General features: G+C 37.6%; 1 protein-coding gene across 1 annotated transcript; it reads right to left on the bottom strand.

Moving 5' to 3' along the window:
* Positions 1-218: 218 nt before the first annotated feature.
* On the bottom strand, positions 219-4,370 carry LOC148187297 (uncharacterized). The gene is made up of 5 exons (XM_088088886.1): positions 4,330-4,370; positions 4,027-4,159; positions 3,706-3,868; positions 2,825-2,898; positions 219-833 (listed from the first exon to the last, which is right to left on the bottom strand). The coding sequence occupies exons 1-5, from the start codon at positions 4,368-4,370 to the stop codon at positions 573-575; spliced, it is 672 nt and encodes a 223-aa protein (XP_087945012.1). The 3' UTR covers positions 219-572.
* Positions 4,371-13,703: the final 9,333 nt, after the last annotated feature.

Raw genomic sequence — 13,703 nt, forward strand, 5'->3', positions numbered from 1 at the left:
TAAATGTGTGGAATCATTTATAACTGTAGGCCTAAATGGGTTTTTGAGGACTTGTGTTTTGCCAGTATTGTCCTCCTATGTGTGTTCCTCAATTTAGTATTTGTTTCTGCAAGGAGAGGCTTTCATTCTTCACTTACAATGGTTATAAAGATTTTTTAATTTAATATTTTAAAAAAAGACAGACTAGTTTTGTGCATGTGCAACTTATTTGTATTGACACAACATTAAAAATGTAACAGAAATTAAACAAAAAGACAAAATGAAATAAGAAATGGACATGGCTAAGATTAAGTGTAAACAGACGGTTGTTTACGAGCAGAAACAGTATGTTGCACATAACCTGTAGGTGCAAAGAATTTCCTGAGAGCATTAGCACAGAGGGTAGACAGCATCATTTTAAGTACAAGCAGCATTTTTGTCTGATGATGAGTCCATTTATTTCTTTGAGTTCCTCAGCCCTTCAAACAGAAGACACTTAGCCTGTGCAGAGAGGAAGAAAACATTCAGAGGCTCTCTGGTAAACAGTGGCATAGGACTGTGGTATGTTTGCTGGAGACTGAGCTTATGTGTTTCTATTTATGTCTGTGTGTGTCTGTGCCAACCTCATGCCAGCGCAGTGTGTCAGGGGGCAGCCCCAGATGACAGTGAGGGCAGGTGTGTGTCTGATCGGGCACCTCCTGGTTCCTTTGCCCCCAGCAGGGGCCCTCACTGCCCCACAGGGGGCGACAGGTGGAGTGGGAGGACCAAGCTACACCAAAATGAGGTCGAGGGTCCGTCTGGTAGCTCACTTTGTTACCACCAGAGGGCGGCGGTGACAAAGGATCAGTGTCTTCCTGCAAAACAGCATGAAACAGGAATGTGCAGCATATTTCTGATGACCTTGGAGACACGCACTGGTTTGGGTTCAACATCAAAAAATGACTCCAGCCAGAGAATCTTTCATTTTCAGTGCAGGGAGATTGTGCAGGATGACCACCACTACTCCCAGTTTAGTCTTGGCATAGTGCAAGAATCATCAATCCAAATGGATAGAAAAGATTTCTGCCCGCTTATGTGTGCAGTGTTTCACTTTATTCCGAGTTTACGGCCTATCTAACATTGTCAGAGCATATCTGCTCCAGACACTGTTTGAATGAAAAATGTTAATATTACTCAGATATACTGAACTCTAGACAGCATGAGAAAACTAGGTTTGATATATAAAGCAGTTATATAAACCCACAGACTCGTTGCTATAATATAGGCCACTGCATAATATATAACTCAGTATAGTGGACCACCTCCAAAAAGTGTCACTCAGTGTCATCATGGATTTGACTCCTGATACTCGGCATCACAGCTTTAAGAGTCAGATTTCTACTCTTGTAATTTTGTCTTCTTAAATGTATTAAATAGCTTAACCCTTTGAAACGTGGATCGACATCACTTTTCTTCTGTTGTGTTCTCTCACGATCATACAAACCTTAAACCTGAGCAAACTGGTTTGCATCGCTTAGAAAACATGGGGAAAAAAGCAATACGAACTTGGTGAGAAATGTCACACAAATTGCAAGAAATTAGTAAAAGGTGAAAAGAAAAATGACTTCAAAAAGAAGTGTGTGAGAGAGAGAGAGAGACAAAATTATTAGAAAATTAATTTTAAAAAGTTTTTTCATTTATTAGAATTATGTATTTAAAATTATGTTGTAGAAAAAAGGGTTTTTTGCATCTCTTTTAAGGTCATTTTTGGGGGGGGTGTAATTTTCAGGTAATCTTATAATTTTAACTAATTTCTTGACAATATTTTGGGTAATTTCTTGAAAAGTTACATATTGCCTTCTTGCACTCTTGAAAGGAATCAGGTCATCATTTGCTCTGGTTTCAAAGGGTTAACAGTCACAGAGGCTGGTTAAGCAAAGCAGGCTAATTAACCCAAGTATTCTTATCAAATTTAACATCACATTCTAATCAAGGGCTTGGAGATAAAGTGGCTTAAGTGTGTTTTATCAGATTTTACAGGAGAGCCTAAACTAATTTTAACAAACTTGAATCAGCTGCTGTTGGCATATACTGAATACAATATTTGATCTTTTTTTGTTTTTGAACTGTTCCCCTGTCTTGTCAGTGTAATGTTCTTATGATCCTGTATCTCTTTTCTGATGGAAAAGGGACTAACACTGTGCATTTGTTCAAGAGGCATAGTTCCTCTGCTTTACCTTTAAGTGTCAACATACTTTGTTTGCTTTGTTTTTACAAGTTCTCAGTATTAAATTTTCCTCTTTACCTTCTGTTTCTAAGTCGATATCAAGAACATCTGTTTCATTTTCCCTCAAACCTATTAAAAACTCCTTTGCTGTTGTGAGCTTACACTCTTACGGCACAGAAAAAAAACACTGTTGATGTCAGGCCCTTCATTTTTTAATAGCAACCTATGGGTCATCATTTCAGTTGTTTCCTTTTGGCACTGAAAAGGTCTCACTGAGAGCTTTCCTACTCATATTCACCACCAACATGGCACTTGCGTCCCTTTGGCTCTCGTAATGGAAAAATGACCTTAAATTAATAAATTATGAACTTGCACATAATATATTTAAGCCACATATAATATAACATGTAAATGTATAATGTATTCATAAAATACGAATAATTTATTTCATACAAACTTTGTGCCGTACACTTTGTACATTTTATGCTCAGTTTCTTTCTCTTCTTCTCACTAAACTTTACTCGATCTTATCATCCCTTTAAAGCATTTTAACTCCAGGTAATACCCATCCTACATAACTAAGAAGTGACAACCCTATTATCTCAGTTTTTAAGGTGTTTAGTCAGAAAATGTTGAAACCTGTTGAGGGGTTTCCGGACGATACTCTGAGTCAAGAGACCTCAGACAATACCAGCAGGGTTCAGACGGGCGATCTGTAAGGGCACAAACAAAAGATTAATGGTAACGCGGCTCTCCTTAAAGGGACAGTTCATCACCAAATCAAAAATACATATTTTTCCTCTTACGTATAGTGTTATTATCAGTCTAGATTGTTTTGGTGTGACTTGCAGACTGTTGGAGATATCAGCCGAAGAGATGACTGCCTTCTCCAAAATACAGTGGAACTACTCGACTTCTGGTGCCAAAAAAATACATTTGAAAAACTCAACAGCAATGTCTCTTTGTAGAAATCATGACCCGCTTACTCAAGATATTCCACAGACCTTGTTGTGAGCAGTTTCACGTGGGAACTATTTTCTTTACAATAAACCTACACCCACTAACCATATCACTGTGCAGAAGGAAGCGTGCATCTACTCATGGATGAGAGGCTTGTGTTTGTGACAGTGCAAAATGTAAAAATTAACATCATTCTCTGCAGCTCATAGGTGCAAGGTGAACAAACAGTTAATGCACATTTTCCTCTGTCCAGTGTTGACGTGTGTAGTTTGGCAGAAAGAGAATAGTTCCTACATAAATGATTGTGGATTATATTGAGTAACCAGGTCATGATTTCTGGAAAGAGACTACAGCTCACACCCCGCGCCAAAACTATCTAGGTTAATAAACAGCACTACGGGTAAGAGGAAAATATGTATTTTTGAATTGGTGGTGAACTGTCCCTTTAAGTAAATAGCCTCACACGAGCATGTGCCAGTCAAAGACACTAATTTGGGCCTCACAGATCCCATCTCAGTCATATAAGTCTGTTTTTGTGTGTGAGTGTGTGTGTGACGTACTCTGTAAATTGGAGGGATGAGATGACACTGAAGGGGGGCTCAACTCTTCTTCCATTGGCAGGTGGGACAATGGGAGGCAGTCAGCATCGTCCTGTGTGTTTGTGGCTGTCAGAGTCTCCTGTGGTGAGGTCTCTGCTTCACTGATACATAGATCCTCCCCGACCTTCATCAATCACACCAACCAAGGGACACACCAAAATCTCAAACAAGAGTTAATTTAACCTAATTTTAATTTTCTTTGAGTTAAATTGATGCTGGATGAATATTACAGTACATATCGTGAATGCTGGTGTAGTTTTTATTTTTCTCATCAACTCTAACCTGGCTTGGCTCGACCTCTCCAACACAGTCAGGCTTGTCATCGCTATCCTCTGGTTTCTGCAAGTTTAGGGCCTCTTCGTTCTCCTCCCTGCAGCTCTGAGTCACTGTGTCAGTCTGGGTAGACGTTGTCCCACTGTAGTTTACGAGCGAGGCAGCAGAAGTAAAAAACATGCCCTCCTAACTGCCTGACTAGAAGGTTATCAGCCAATCAATCTCGAGCTGATTACACCAGTGCAGACTCTACTGTTACACTCAAGGCGAGCACCTGATTTGGCATAAACATTCACACTCTCCTTGCCTTACCTCTGGGTGCTTTCTCCCTGTTCCTCCCTCTCTCCCTCCATCCCTCCTCAAGAGTCTCCCTCCCAGGGTGCTTGATGTGTCATTTCCTCTTAATCCCACCTTTCTTAGAAGTTTTCCTTTCTTCCTCTAGCCCTGTGTGTCCTCGTGTCTGTCTGCCTCTCTGCCGTCTCCCCGCCCTCTCTGCGTGTGAAACGGAAACTCCAGGTTTTCAATATTTGATGTGTCTGAATGGCTCACAAGCAGGTTTCTGTAAAGAGTAATCAGGTGAGGGCTCTGGTGTCTCTGCCGTGGAATGTGTTTTGACATAAGCAAGCCTGCAAAAACCAACACTGAATACAAATTCTGCAAATTCAAAACCCAAGAAATGTGTATGATAATACCATACAGTGCTCCGACAGCACCCAGAATACACAGGTATTGGTACAGACTTGTTTATAACATTACAATAAAATAGCTATATTTATGACGTTATTTAAAATGTAACTTCAAATTTAAGATGAGTCAATCAATGATCTTTATTCTTTTCAATTTCTGTGTCGTGTGTTGTATTTTTTTCTCATCATTGACTGCTTTAGAGCTGAAACAATTAGTTTATTCATTAATAAGTCAATCGAATTAACAATTGTGTATTTAATATTCTAAGAAAAATGTCTGTGTTTCCCACTAACATTACCAGCTTGTTTATTGTAAGAATTCTCTGCTTTTCTATTACTCACATGATTTTTGAAATATCATGTCACCTTGGGCTTTATTTTTAGTTAAGATTATGATACAAAAATATCCTCAGTTGCAGCCCAAGACTGATTAGTTAAAAATCAATTAAAAAATATATTTATCTAAACCTAAATTCACTGGTGTAAATGCTAGAGAGCTAGCCAAATTAGCTAGCTCGCAAGGTAGTAGCTAGTTACCTAACTTACTTTACCGATAGCTACTTTACTTTACAGAGTAAGATTTAGCCTAATACATAAAACATCTCATAGCCTAAATGTAATCTAAGTTTAAAAAAAAAAACCAAAACAAAACACACACACACAAAAACGCCACTTTCAACAGCTAATTGGCTACAACATTAAAATGTCTTCTGACACTTGGAAGATGCCATTTTGATGCCTAATACTATGAGCACATTTTCCAAATACTTTTGTACTTTTTCTTCAGTAGGATTTTGACTTTTAGGCTACTTGTGACTAAGTATTTTTACAATGTAGCCTATTAAGTAGGCTAAAGGATCCAGATACACAAACATAGCTTGCAAGCTAGCTTAATTAGCTAGCTAGCTAGCTAGCCTTTGCCTGTAGCCTATGGAATGCCATTTTAGTCAATATTAAATAGGGCAAAAAAAAAGACAAAAAATAAAGAAATTAATTAAAAAAAAAAGAAATAATAGATAAAGATGTTAATGTAATATATTTGATTCCTATTTATTTATTTACCCCCATTTTTTTCCCCATTTATTTGTTAAGCCTATTTATTTATGGTTGTATTTTTAGTCATATGTATTTAGGCTATTTTCTGCTCATATTTATTTATTTATTGATGTATTCATTTGTATACACCTTGAAAAAAAATAGAAGAAAAACAATTGCAAAATCAAGAAGTTCAGCTGCAGCTCACTGAGTGTCATTCTGTATATTATGTTCATCCAGAACTGCCATCTTGTGCACACAGCAACATGACAGCGTTGTAAGTGAGTCATTCCTCCAGCAGGTGGAAGTAGAGCATTTTCTTTGCGGCTAATAAAGAGTCAGCGGACAAACAAGACCAAAGCCACAATACTAACCCAGGGAAGGTCTGTCTTTCTCTCTTTTGTCCATGTTGTCCATTGCTTATTTCATTTTGTCTCCTGTAGTCCAGAAAACATGTTTTGCATGAGGAGCTCTTATTTAGCTTGCCTATTCCCGCAGGTTAACCTCTTCATCAATATGAGTGTCTATCATACAAACTCATAATCCTGTAAGATATGACAGGCAGCAGACATCAATGAATGACATTTTCAACCACAATTATCAACTAAATTTTGTGACCTTGGTTTTCATTTTAGGGTTGTTTTGAAGAGTTATGGAATGTGTGTGTGTGTGTGTCTGTATGTGTGTGTGTGTGTGTGTGTGTGTGTGTGTGTGTGTGTGTGTGTGTGTGTGTGTGTGTGTGTGTGTGTGTGTCTGTATATGTGTGTGTGTGTGTGTGTGTGTGTGTGTGTTTGTGTGCGAGCATATTGGCTTGTGTGTGTCTGTATGTGTCTTCCTGTAAGTGCACGGCAGGTAAGGAGTAATTTGAGTGTTTTTCCTGTATATGTGTGTTTTTTGTGGGAGGAGGGAGACAGGAACATAAGTGGTGATGACTCACCAGTCTTTTGTGACAGCGGTGCAGAGAGAGTGCTTTTCACCCATTTCTCTCCCTTGGGGCTTGCATACAAAACAAGAAATGGAGAGAGGGTAAAGAAGAAAAGGAGAGGAAGATTGGGTATTCGGGAGCATTAAGGAGGACTGGGGTGGGGGGTTGCGGGGCATAGATAATTGAAGGAAAAAGGGGAGAAGATGGGAATGAGTGTAGGGAGCAGGATAAAGGATGGGACAGAGGAGATGAAAGGAGTGAGCAAAAAGACAAGGGTTACAGGGATCATAAACAAAGGATGCAATTTCAAGGGAGAGGCCTTCACAGCTCTGCCTCTGTCCTAATGGCTGGTGAAAGCATGGTTGATGAGGCATATTATGTGGCAAAGATCATGTTCAACAATGGCAGTTTAACAGACAACAGATTTAACAAACACAAGGAAAAGAGAGCAGCAATGAGAAGGTTCAGATTCAATCTGAAAAGCTGTATGAGGTCAGGAGCCGCATCATATAGGTAAGTCAAAGCATCTTGACTGAGCAGCTTCCTTAACAAAATAATATATATAGTCATTTATGTTTCAGTATTTTCTTGTTAAACAACATGATGTCACAGTGCACGACATAAGATTTGCTGCGCATGTTTCAAAGCAAGGCTCTCTGGGGTGTTTCTAGTGTCTTAAGTAATTTCATGATAATAGCACTGAACTTTTAAAGCAAATTTTAGGTCTCTAACAGTAGTTTTTCTATCAGCAGGTGCAGGAAAGCAGTCCAAAATTTCAAAATGATAAACAACAGCGACTGAACCTCTATACAAAGAGTGTTAGAATATTTCTGTACTTTGCTTAAGCAAATCAAAAGATACAAATCCATGAATTCAACATCTTTTAACCCCTTGAAACCTGGAACAACATCAGATTCTTGTGTAACGTTTGAAGGCCTTTCACAAGCATTTAAGCCTTTGCAGCCTGAACAAATAGGTTTGATTTAAACATGGCTAAAAAGACAATGAGCAATTTGGCAAGAAATAAACTGAAAGTTAGTTATTTAAAAAAAGAAAAGACAATAAGACAGAAAAAAGTGAGACAAAAAGAAAAAAAATAGAAAATGATTATTTGAAAATAGTTCTATAATTATATTTATTTACTTTAAGTTACAAATATTTACATTTTAAGCACTTTTTTCAAGCCATTTCCTTCTCTTTTTTTTTTTTTTTACCATTTTTACTTTCTAATTTTGGGAAATTTCTTGTGAAGTTGCTTATTGCCTTCGTCTCATGTTTTTGAAAAAGATTAAGCCAATTTGCTCAGGTTTCAAGGGGTTAAAGGAATACTTAACCTGCAAAATTACCATTTATTTATCAATTACTCAACACTTGTTGCCTTGAATTCATGAAGAAAACTTTCTCTTGCATGCCTCCACATTGAATGGATACTCCAAAAATTGAGACATTTTTTAATGGGAAAAAAAGTGAAACGCGCCCCAAAGTCATTGGGGACCACATTCAATAACAACAGCAAAACTATGTCAAAATATCCATCTACCAACTCACTCACAACTTGTGCAATATGATCCAAGTCTCATTTATCCAGCTGAATGCTCAGTGCCTCCTGAACACATACATTTTCGCAAAAAAGATTCTTATAAGTGTTGTAAAGTGTAAGTGTTTAATGTTGTAATATTTTAGTGAAAATGCATGTGTTTGGGAAGAACTCGGCAAATGACAGGATACATAAGACTTGGATGACTGCTAAACTTCACAAGTTGTTTGAGAGGTGATCAACAGATATTCTGATACAGTTTTTTGTTTCCTAATACAGTCAACAATCACTACAATTCATGAAGCATTATCTCAGTTTTTGGATTCTCTGTTCACCGTGGGGGCATGGGAAAAAAAATTCTTCATGAATTCAAGGTAACTAACAGTGAGTTATTGATATACAAAGTGTGACATATTCCTTCAATAGATGTTGTATTTATCAGTTTGAAAGTTTATTCGTACACTTTAAGTTTGTATCAAAGTTTAATACACACTGTGGTTTCCTTTTTTTTTTTTTTTTTTTTTTTTTTTTTTTTTTTGAGGCTGAAAAATTCTTGAACATCACTGATGACTAATGATTTGCCAGAAATATATTGGACTAGAGTTCACTGGGTCAGAAAAGGGATCCTGCATGCCTTGGTGGCCATTAATCACACTTACAAACACTGCAGCAAAGTTGGGTCATGTTACAGGTTAAATACCAATTAGCAGCATTTCTCTGTTCCAAAAGACGTGCGGAAATCAGCATTTAAATGTGAATGTTTCAAAGCAAGATGAACATCATTTTTTTTTTTCAAACAGGTGTGACAGTCAGAAACATTGCAGAATCAGCAACATATGGCAGTCACAGCAGAATTGGACGGGAAAAAATGGAACCTTAGAAATAACCAAGAAAGGCACGATGGCCTTACACAGCATGCACAGCATCAACTGTTTTTTTTTTTGCTCTAAATTTAATCTCAGGTTGACCAGAGTCATCACAAAATCGCTTTCTTTTGAGAAAGTCCTGTTCAAAATAGCAGCATATTTATGCCACAAAAGCCAATACAAAGCCAACACAAACAAAAGGAACAGGCAAAGAGGAAAAACATCAAAATAGGGTAAAAAAAAAATACAGTATCTGATGTACAAAAACGAAAACAACAAAACAAAAACAAGATACTGGTTGTTGCCATGCAACATAATATGACCCATTTTTGTATCAGTAATGGTGATTTTGTCCTATTTTATGTTATTTTTCTTTTCGAGCCATGTTTAACCCTTTGAAACCTGTGCAAATTGGCTTCAGTTTTCTCAAAAGCACTGGAAGAATGCAATGAGCAACTTAAAAAGAAATGGCAAAAGAAGATAGCAAGAAAAAAAGTACAACAAAGTAACCATAAAATAAACCAAAAAAAAGAAAACTAAAAAACAAAAACACACAAGAAAATGAACCCACCCACCCATCCTAGCCTTTTTTATGGCTGTTTTGTTTTGTTTTGTTTTTTGTTTGCAATTTGTAGGACTTTTCTTGCCAAGTTGCTTTATTTATTTATTTGTTTGTTTGTTTGTTTACTGCATTTTTACCCATTTATTTAAAAAAAAACAAAATCTAACAATTTTTCACAGGTTTCGATGCTTGTGAAAGGCATCTGAACACAGCACAAGAAAACTGATGTCAATCCTGGTATTAAAGGATGAAACAGGTCCATTGCACTTCTCACGCACCAACACTACCATAACTTTTACCAGTGTCATCATATAGTGTGTAGCAAATGTGGGACCACTGTGTGAACTAGTGTAACTCCATAGTTTTTATGCATAGATATGCATAGAAGATTCTGTTTGGCTAATATCATGCTGACATTTAAAGTTAAAGGTTGAGCCAAAGTACCACTGCTGTAGAAATCCATGATCATTATTTAATCAGATTTTGAAGGTCTTATAGCTGTATTAATTCAATATTCACACTATGGCTGTTGTTTTCCCTCATGTTTCTGCTTCTGTAAATGCACGGGCTTCTTGGGGCCATTACTGATGAATTGCTTTGCTGTCAGACTCTTTTGTGCCAGGAGCTGGATGTATACCAAATCTTGTGCCTGTGAGAGTTGGAGCCTTTTGAAAAATTCAAATTGCATTTTAATTATAGTGCACCCACCAGGCAAAATATAAATGATTACTATAAGGGCGTAATGTGATCTAAAGCTTGACACACAATTATCCCATTGTGTAGGGAAAACATTTTAAATCCCAATTGTGTAGTATATCGGAGAAATATGATTGTGAGAATGTAAATAGCAGCTTCTCAACAATGCTGTTTTTGTCAACGGCTTGGCAACAAGGTGTGACGGAGGACTTTATGAAAGGCTCCTTTTCATAAGCAGCAGTGTGTGAGCATCCTCTGCGCGGACTTCATGTATTATGAGAGCAGACCTGCTCAGCCACATCTTCAGTGGTGAGCGAGAACAACACCATGGATCTAACTCCTACATTATATGTTGTATTGCACTTAACAGGTGTTTCTGTAGTATGTATTAGCCATACAGCAGGCTAACAGATGTCATTAAAGGTCCCACATCAACCATCAACCCATCAATTTTGAGACATTAGTGTAAACATATGGAACAATCACTGAGAAGATTACAGCCTTTATCAAATTACACTGAGTTAGATTTTATTGAGAAGTTTGATGATTAACCTCATAGTACACATCCTGTCTCCATATATGTGGTCTTTTAAATTGGATGATTTTGGAAACAGCAGGCAGCTGTTTTCAATCAATCGCACACTATCTGCAGACAAAGTTAGTGACTATAGTGGGCATTAAGCAGCTAAAGAGCCAGATATTTCCTCCTTTCAAACATTTAGTCTGCAGCCCAAATTGACACTGAGTCAAGTGGCATTGCATGAGGAAGTTTAACAGACTTTGCACAGCTCCCTCTGGAGCAACAAAAGGCTTCATATAACTTTTTTTTCCCACAAATGCAGATTTTCTCCCCAACACCTGCAAACAAACTTTAAAAGAAATAATGTTAAGAGTGTTAAAGAATTCATTATAAGTCACTGTTTATTTATGATGCTTTAACTGAGATTATTAGCTAGACATGAGAGGGGTACTGATCTTTAAGACTACACTCTCCCAAAATAACATGTTGATTGTACAAGCCATGGATGTATAAAGAGAACTGGTAGGAATTTAGCTTTAGATTAGAATTTGAGGGTATACAATTACACAGATCTTCTGTATTGTTGGACCCACAGAGCAAGCCTAACTTTGAGTTTTGCCCTCGGCTAACTTGGATGGTGATTAAATAATTTAAACGTACAGCTTTTCTAGATTTTCAAAATGTTATATGTATAAATGGATGAAATCATGAAATGAGTCATTTTGCTGGGATTGTGACACTCAAAAAAATGTATCCACTGAAAAAGTCTTTTTTAGGCCCAATGCCATCACATGACGGACCCAGAAGTTTTAATTCAATTGTTTGGTCACTACAAAAATTGTCTTCACAGCATGGCACACTTCCTGGGGGCTTGGTATAAATTCATTGTAACACATATTTACCTTTATTGTTGGGTGGTGACCATTAGTGGCTGTAGCACTAATGACAGGACTAAAGGAGGAAGTCAAGTGACATAGAATAAAGAGCCACAAAGTCTGGGTATGAGGTGGTGATTGAGTCAAACAAACCAAGGACTTTGACCCAGGAGACTGCTGTCTGTGTCCTGTGTGAAACCAGAGGTCAGTGTTAAGTTGTTGTAACTTATGTAACGTACTTGATAAATGTCACGTTGGCTACATAATGTTAAGTTAGGTAACAAACATAGGCTACTTATTTTAACAAGGGCTGTCAGCGTTAACATGTTAATTATGATGTGATTAAGATCCGTAGCGCGTTTTTTTTTTTTTATCAGTTTATTGCCATGTCATGTTAGCTTTTCAGGAAGGGGGCTAAGTAACACTCCAAAGTTAGGTTAAATTTTGGCAATAGAAAACAGCATGGTCATGTCACAGAAGTCCCTTGACCTCTGACCTCAAGAATCTGAATCTGAATAAAAATAGGTTTTGTTGGAACTCATGAGTCTCATGAGCTAACTTGTGATGTTTATTGCTTTCATTTGATTCCTAATCAAGACAAACTGGTAAGAATCGGCTTATCTTGTCAATCTAGACTTCAGAACTGTTTTGCAATGCAAAATAATTAAATTGAAAACATGCCATTGAAAACCTACCATTAAAAAATGCGATTAATCGCAATTAACTATAGAAATTCTGCAATTAATCGCAATTTTAGCCTAACTTCAATCAAACCATGATCTTCTCCTCAACCTAACAGAGCAGTTTTGTTAACCTAACCTAATTGTGACCTTTTCAAAATGTTGACCATCTGTATAAAACAGTGTCTGTTAACAGTCATGTATGCCGTTTTTGTGTTTATCTCATGGTAGGGGCTTTTGTTTTAAAAGACTTCTATTAAAAATAATCAATGTGATCATACAAGTTTGAGGACTTGTTATGATCTTATTGTGATCTACAAATGTCTAAAAATGTCATTTGCATTCTCCTACAACGACAGAACATGTCATGTTGTATTGCTGTACATATAAATGTCACAGACCAGGTCACTTACTTATGTGTCAGTGGCTTTCTGCATCCTGTTGACACTGGTTGAATGTCTTTCTTCATCCTAGTACCCTCGGGCCAGTATTGCTGTTTTCAAGAGCTCAGTCTTAACAATGACATCACTGTGGTCACAACAAATAAACCTTCCCTTTCTTATAGTCCGTCACTGAATATCCAGCGAGAATATCCCCAGAGAGTACAAGCAGTCATCAAAAATCTGCATTCATAACATGCTGTCCAAGATTCACTCAACAAGCCAAGATAAAACCATGAAAGGTACCATTCTAATCAACTGGTGAGCAAGCTGGCGAGATAACATGCGATTAGACCATATTGACAGCAGCTAATCACTGTCAGTGTTTGTACCACTGGCAGCATACATCAGGTTTGTTTTGATGCCAAACAAGCAGCAGCCAGAGGCACTTCAAGGAATTATAGCAGAAGGGCATACTGCCCGTGTGAATTTAGAGTGAGGAGGAGGTGTGGAAACAAGATATGGCAAAAAACCTATCTGCCAAACACCTTTCCAGCGGCCGATTGGCTGGCTCGAGGCAGGAGTGAACATGACTCAATCTTTATCTTGAATGCCAGCAGCTAAATTACTATACAGCTCAAAGAGAATGTGCATGTGAGAGTGTGTGTGTGTGTATGCGTGTGTGTGTGTGTGTGTGTGTATGCGTGTGTGTGTGTGTGTGTGTGTGTGTGAGTGTGTGGTCCTGCGCAGTAAAGTGTACAGATGGATGACTCATCCACCAATCATGTGACTCATCAATCACTGCAGTTACCATTTCCCTCCCTCCTTCTGAATTTTTTCGTTCTTCAGTTATTCCTCCCCTTTGTCATTGTTGCTGTTGTTTTTCTTATGTTCGTTGTGATAGTATGTAAATATAATAAACTC

This window comes from Plectropomus leopardus, chromosome 15 (genome assembly GCF_026936395.1).
Source record: "Plectropomus leopardus strain MGB_pleo_1.0 chromosome 15, ASM2693639v1, whole genome shotgun sequence".
In the NCBI taxonomy this organism is placed as follows: Eukaryota; Metazoa; Chordata; class Actinopteri; order Perciformes; family Serranidae; genus Plectropomus; species Plectropomus leopardus.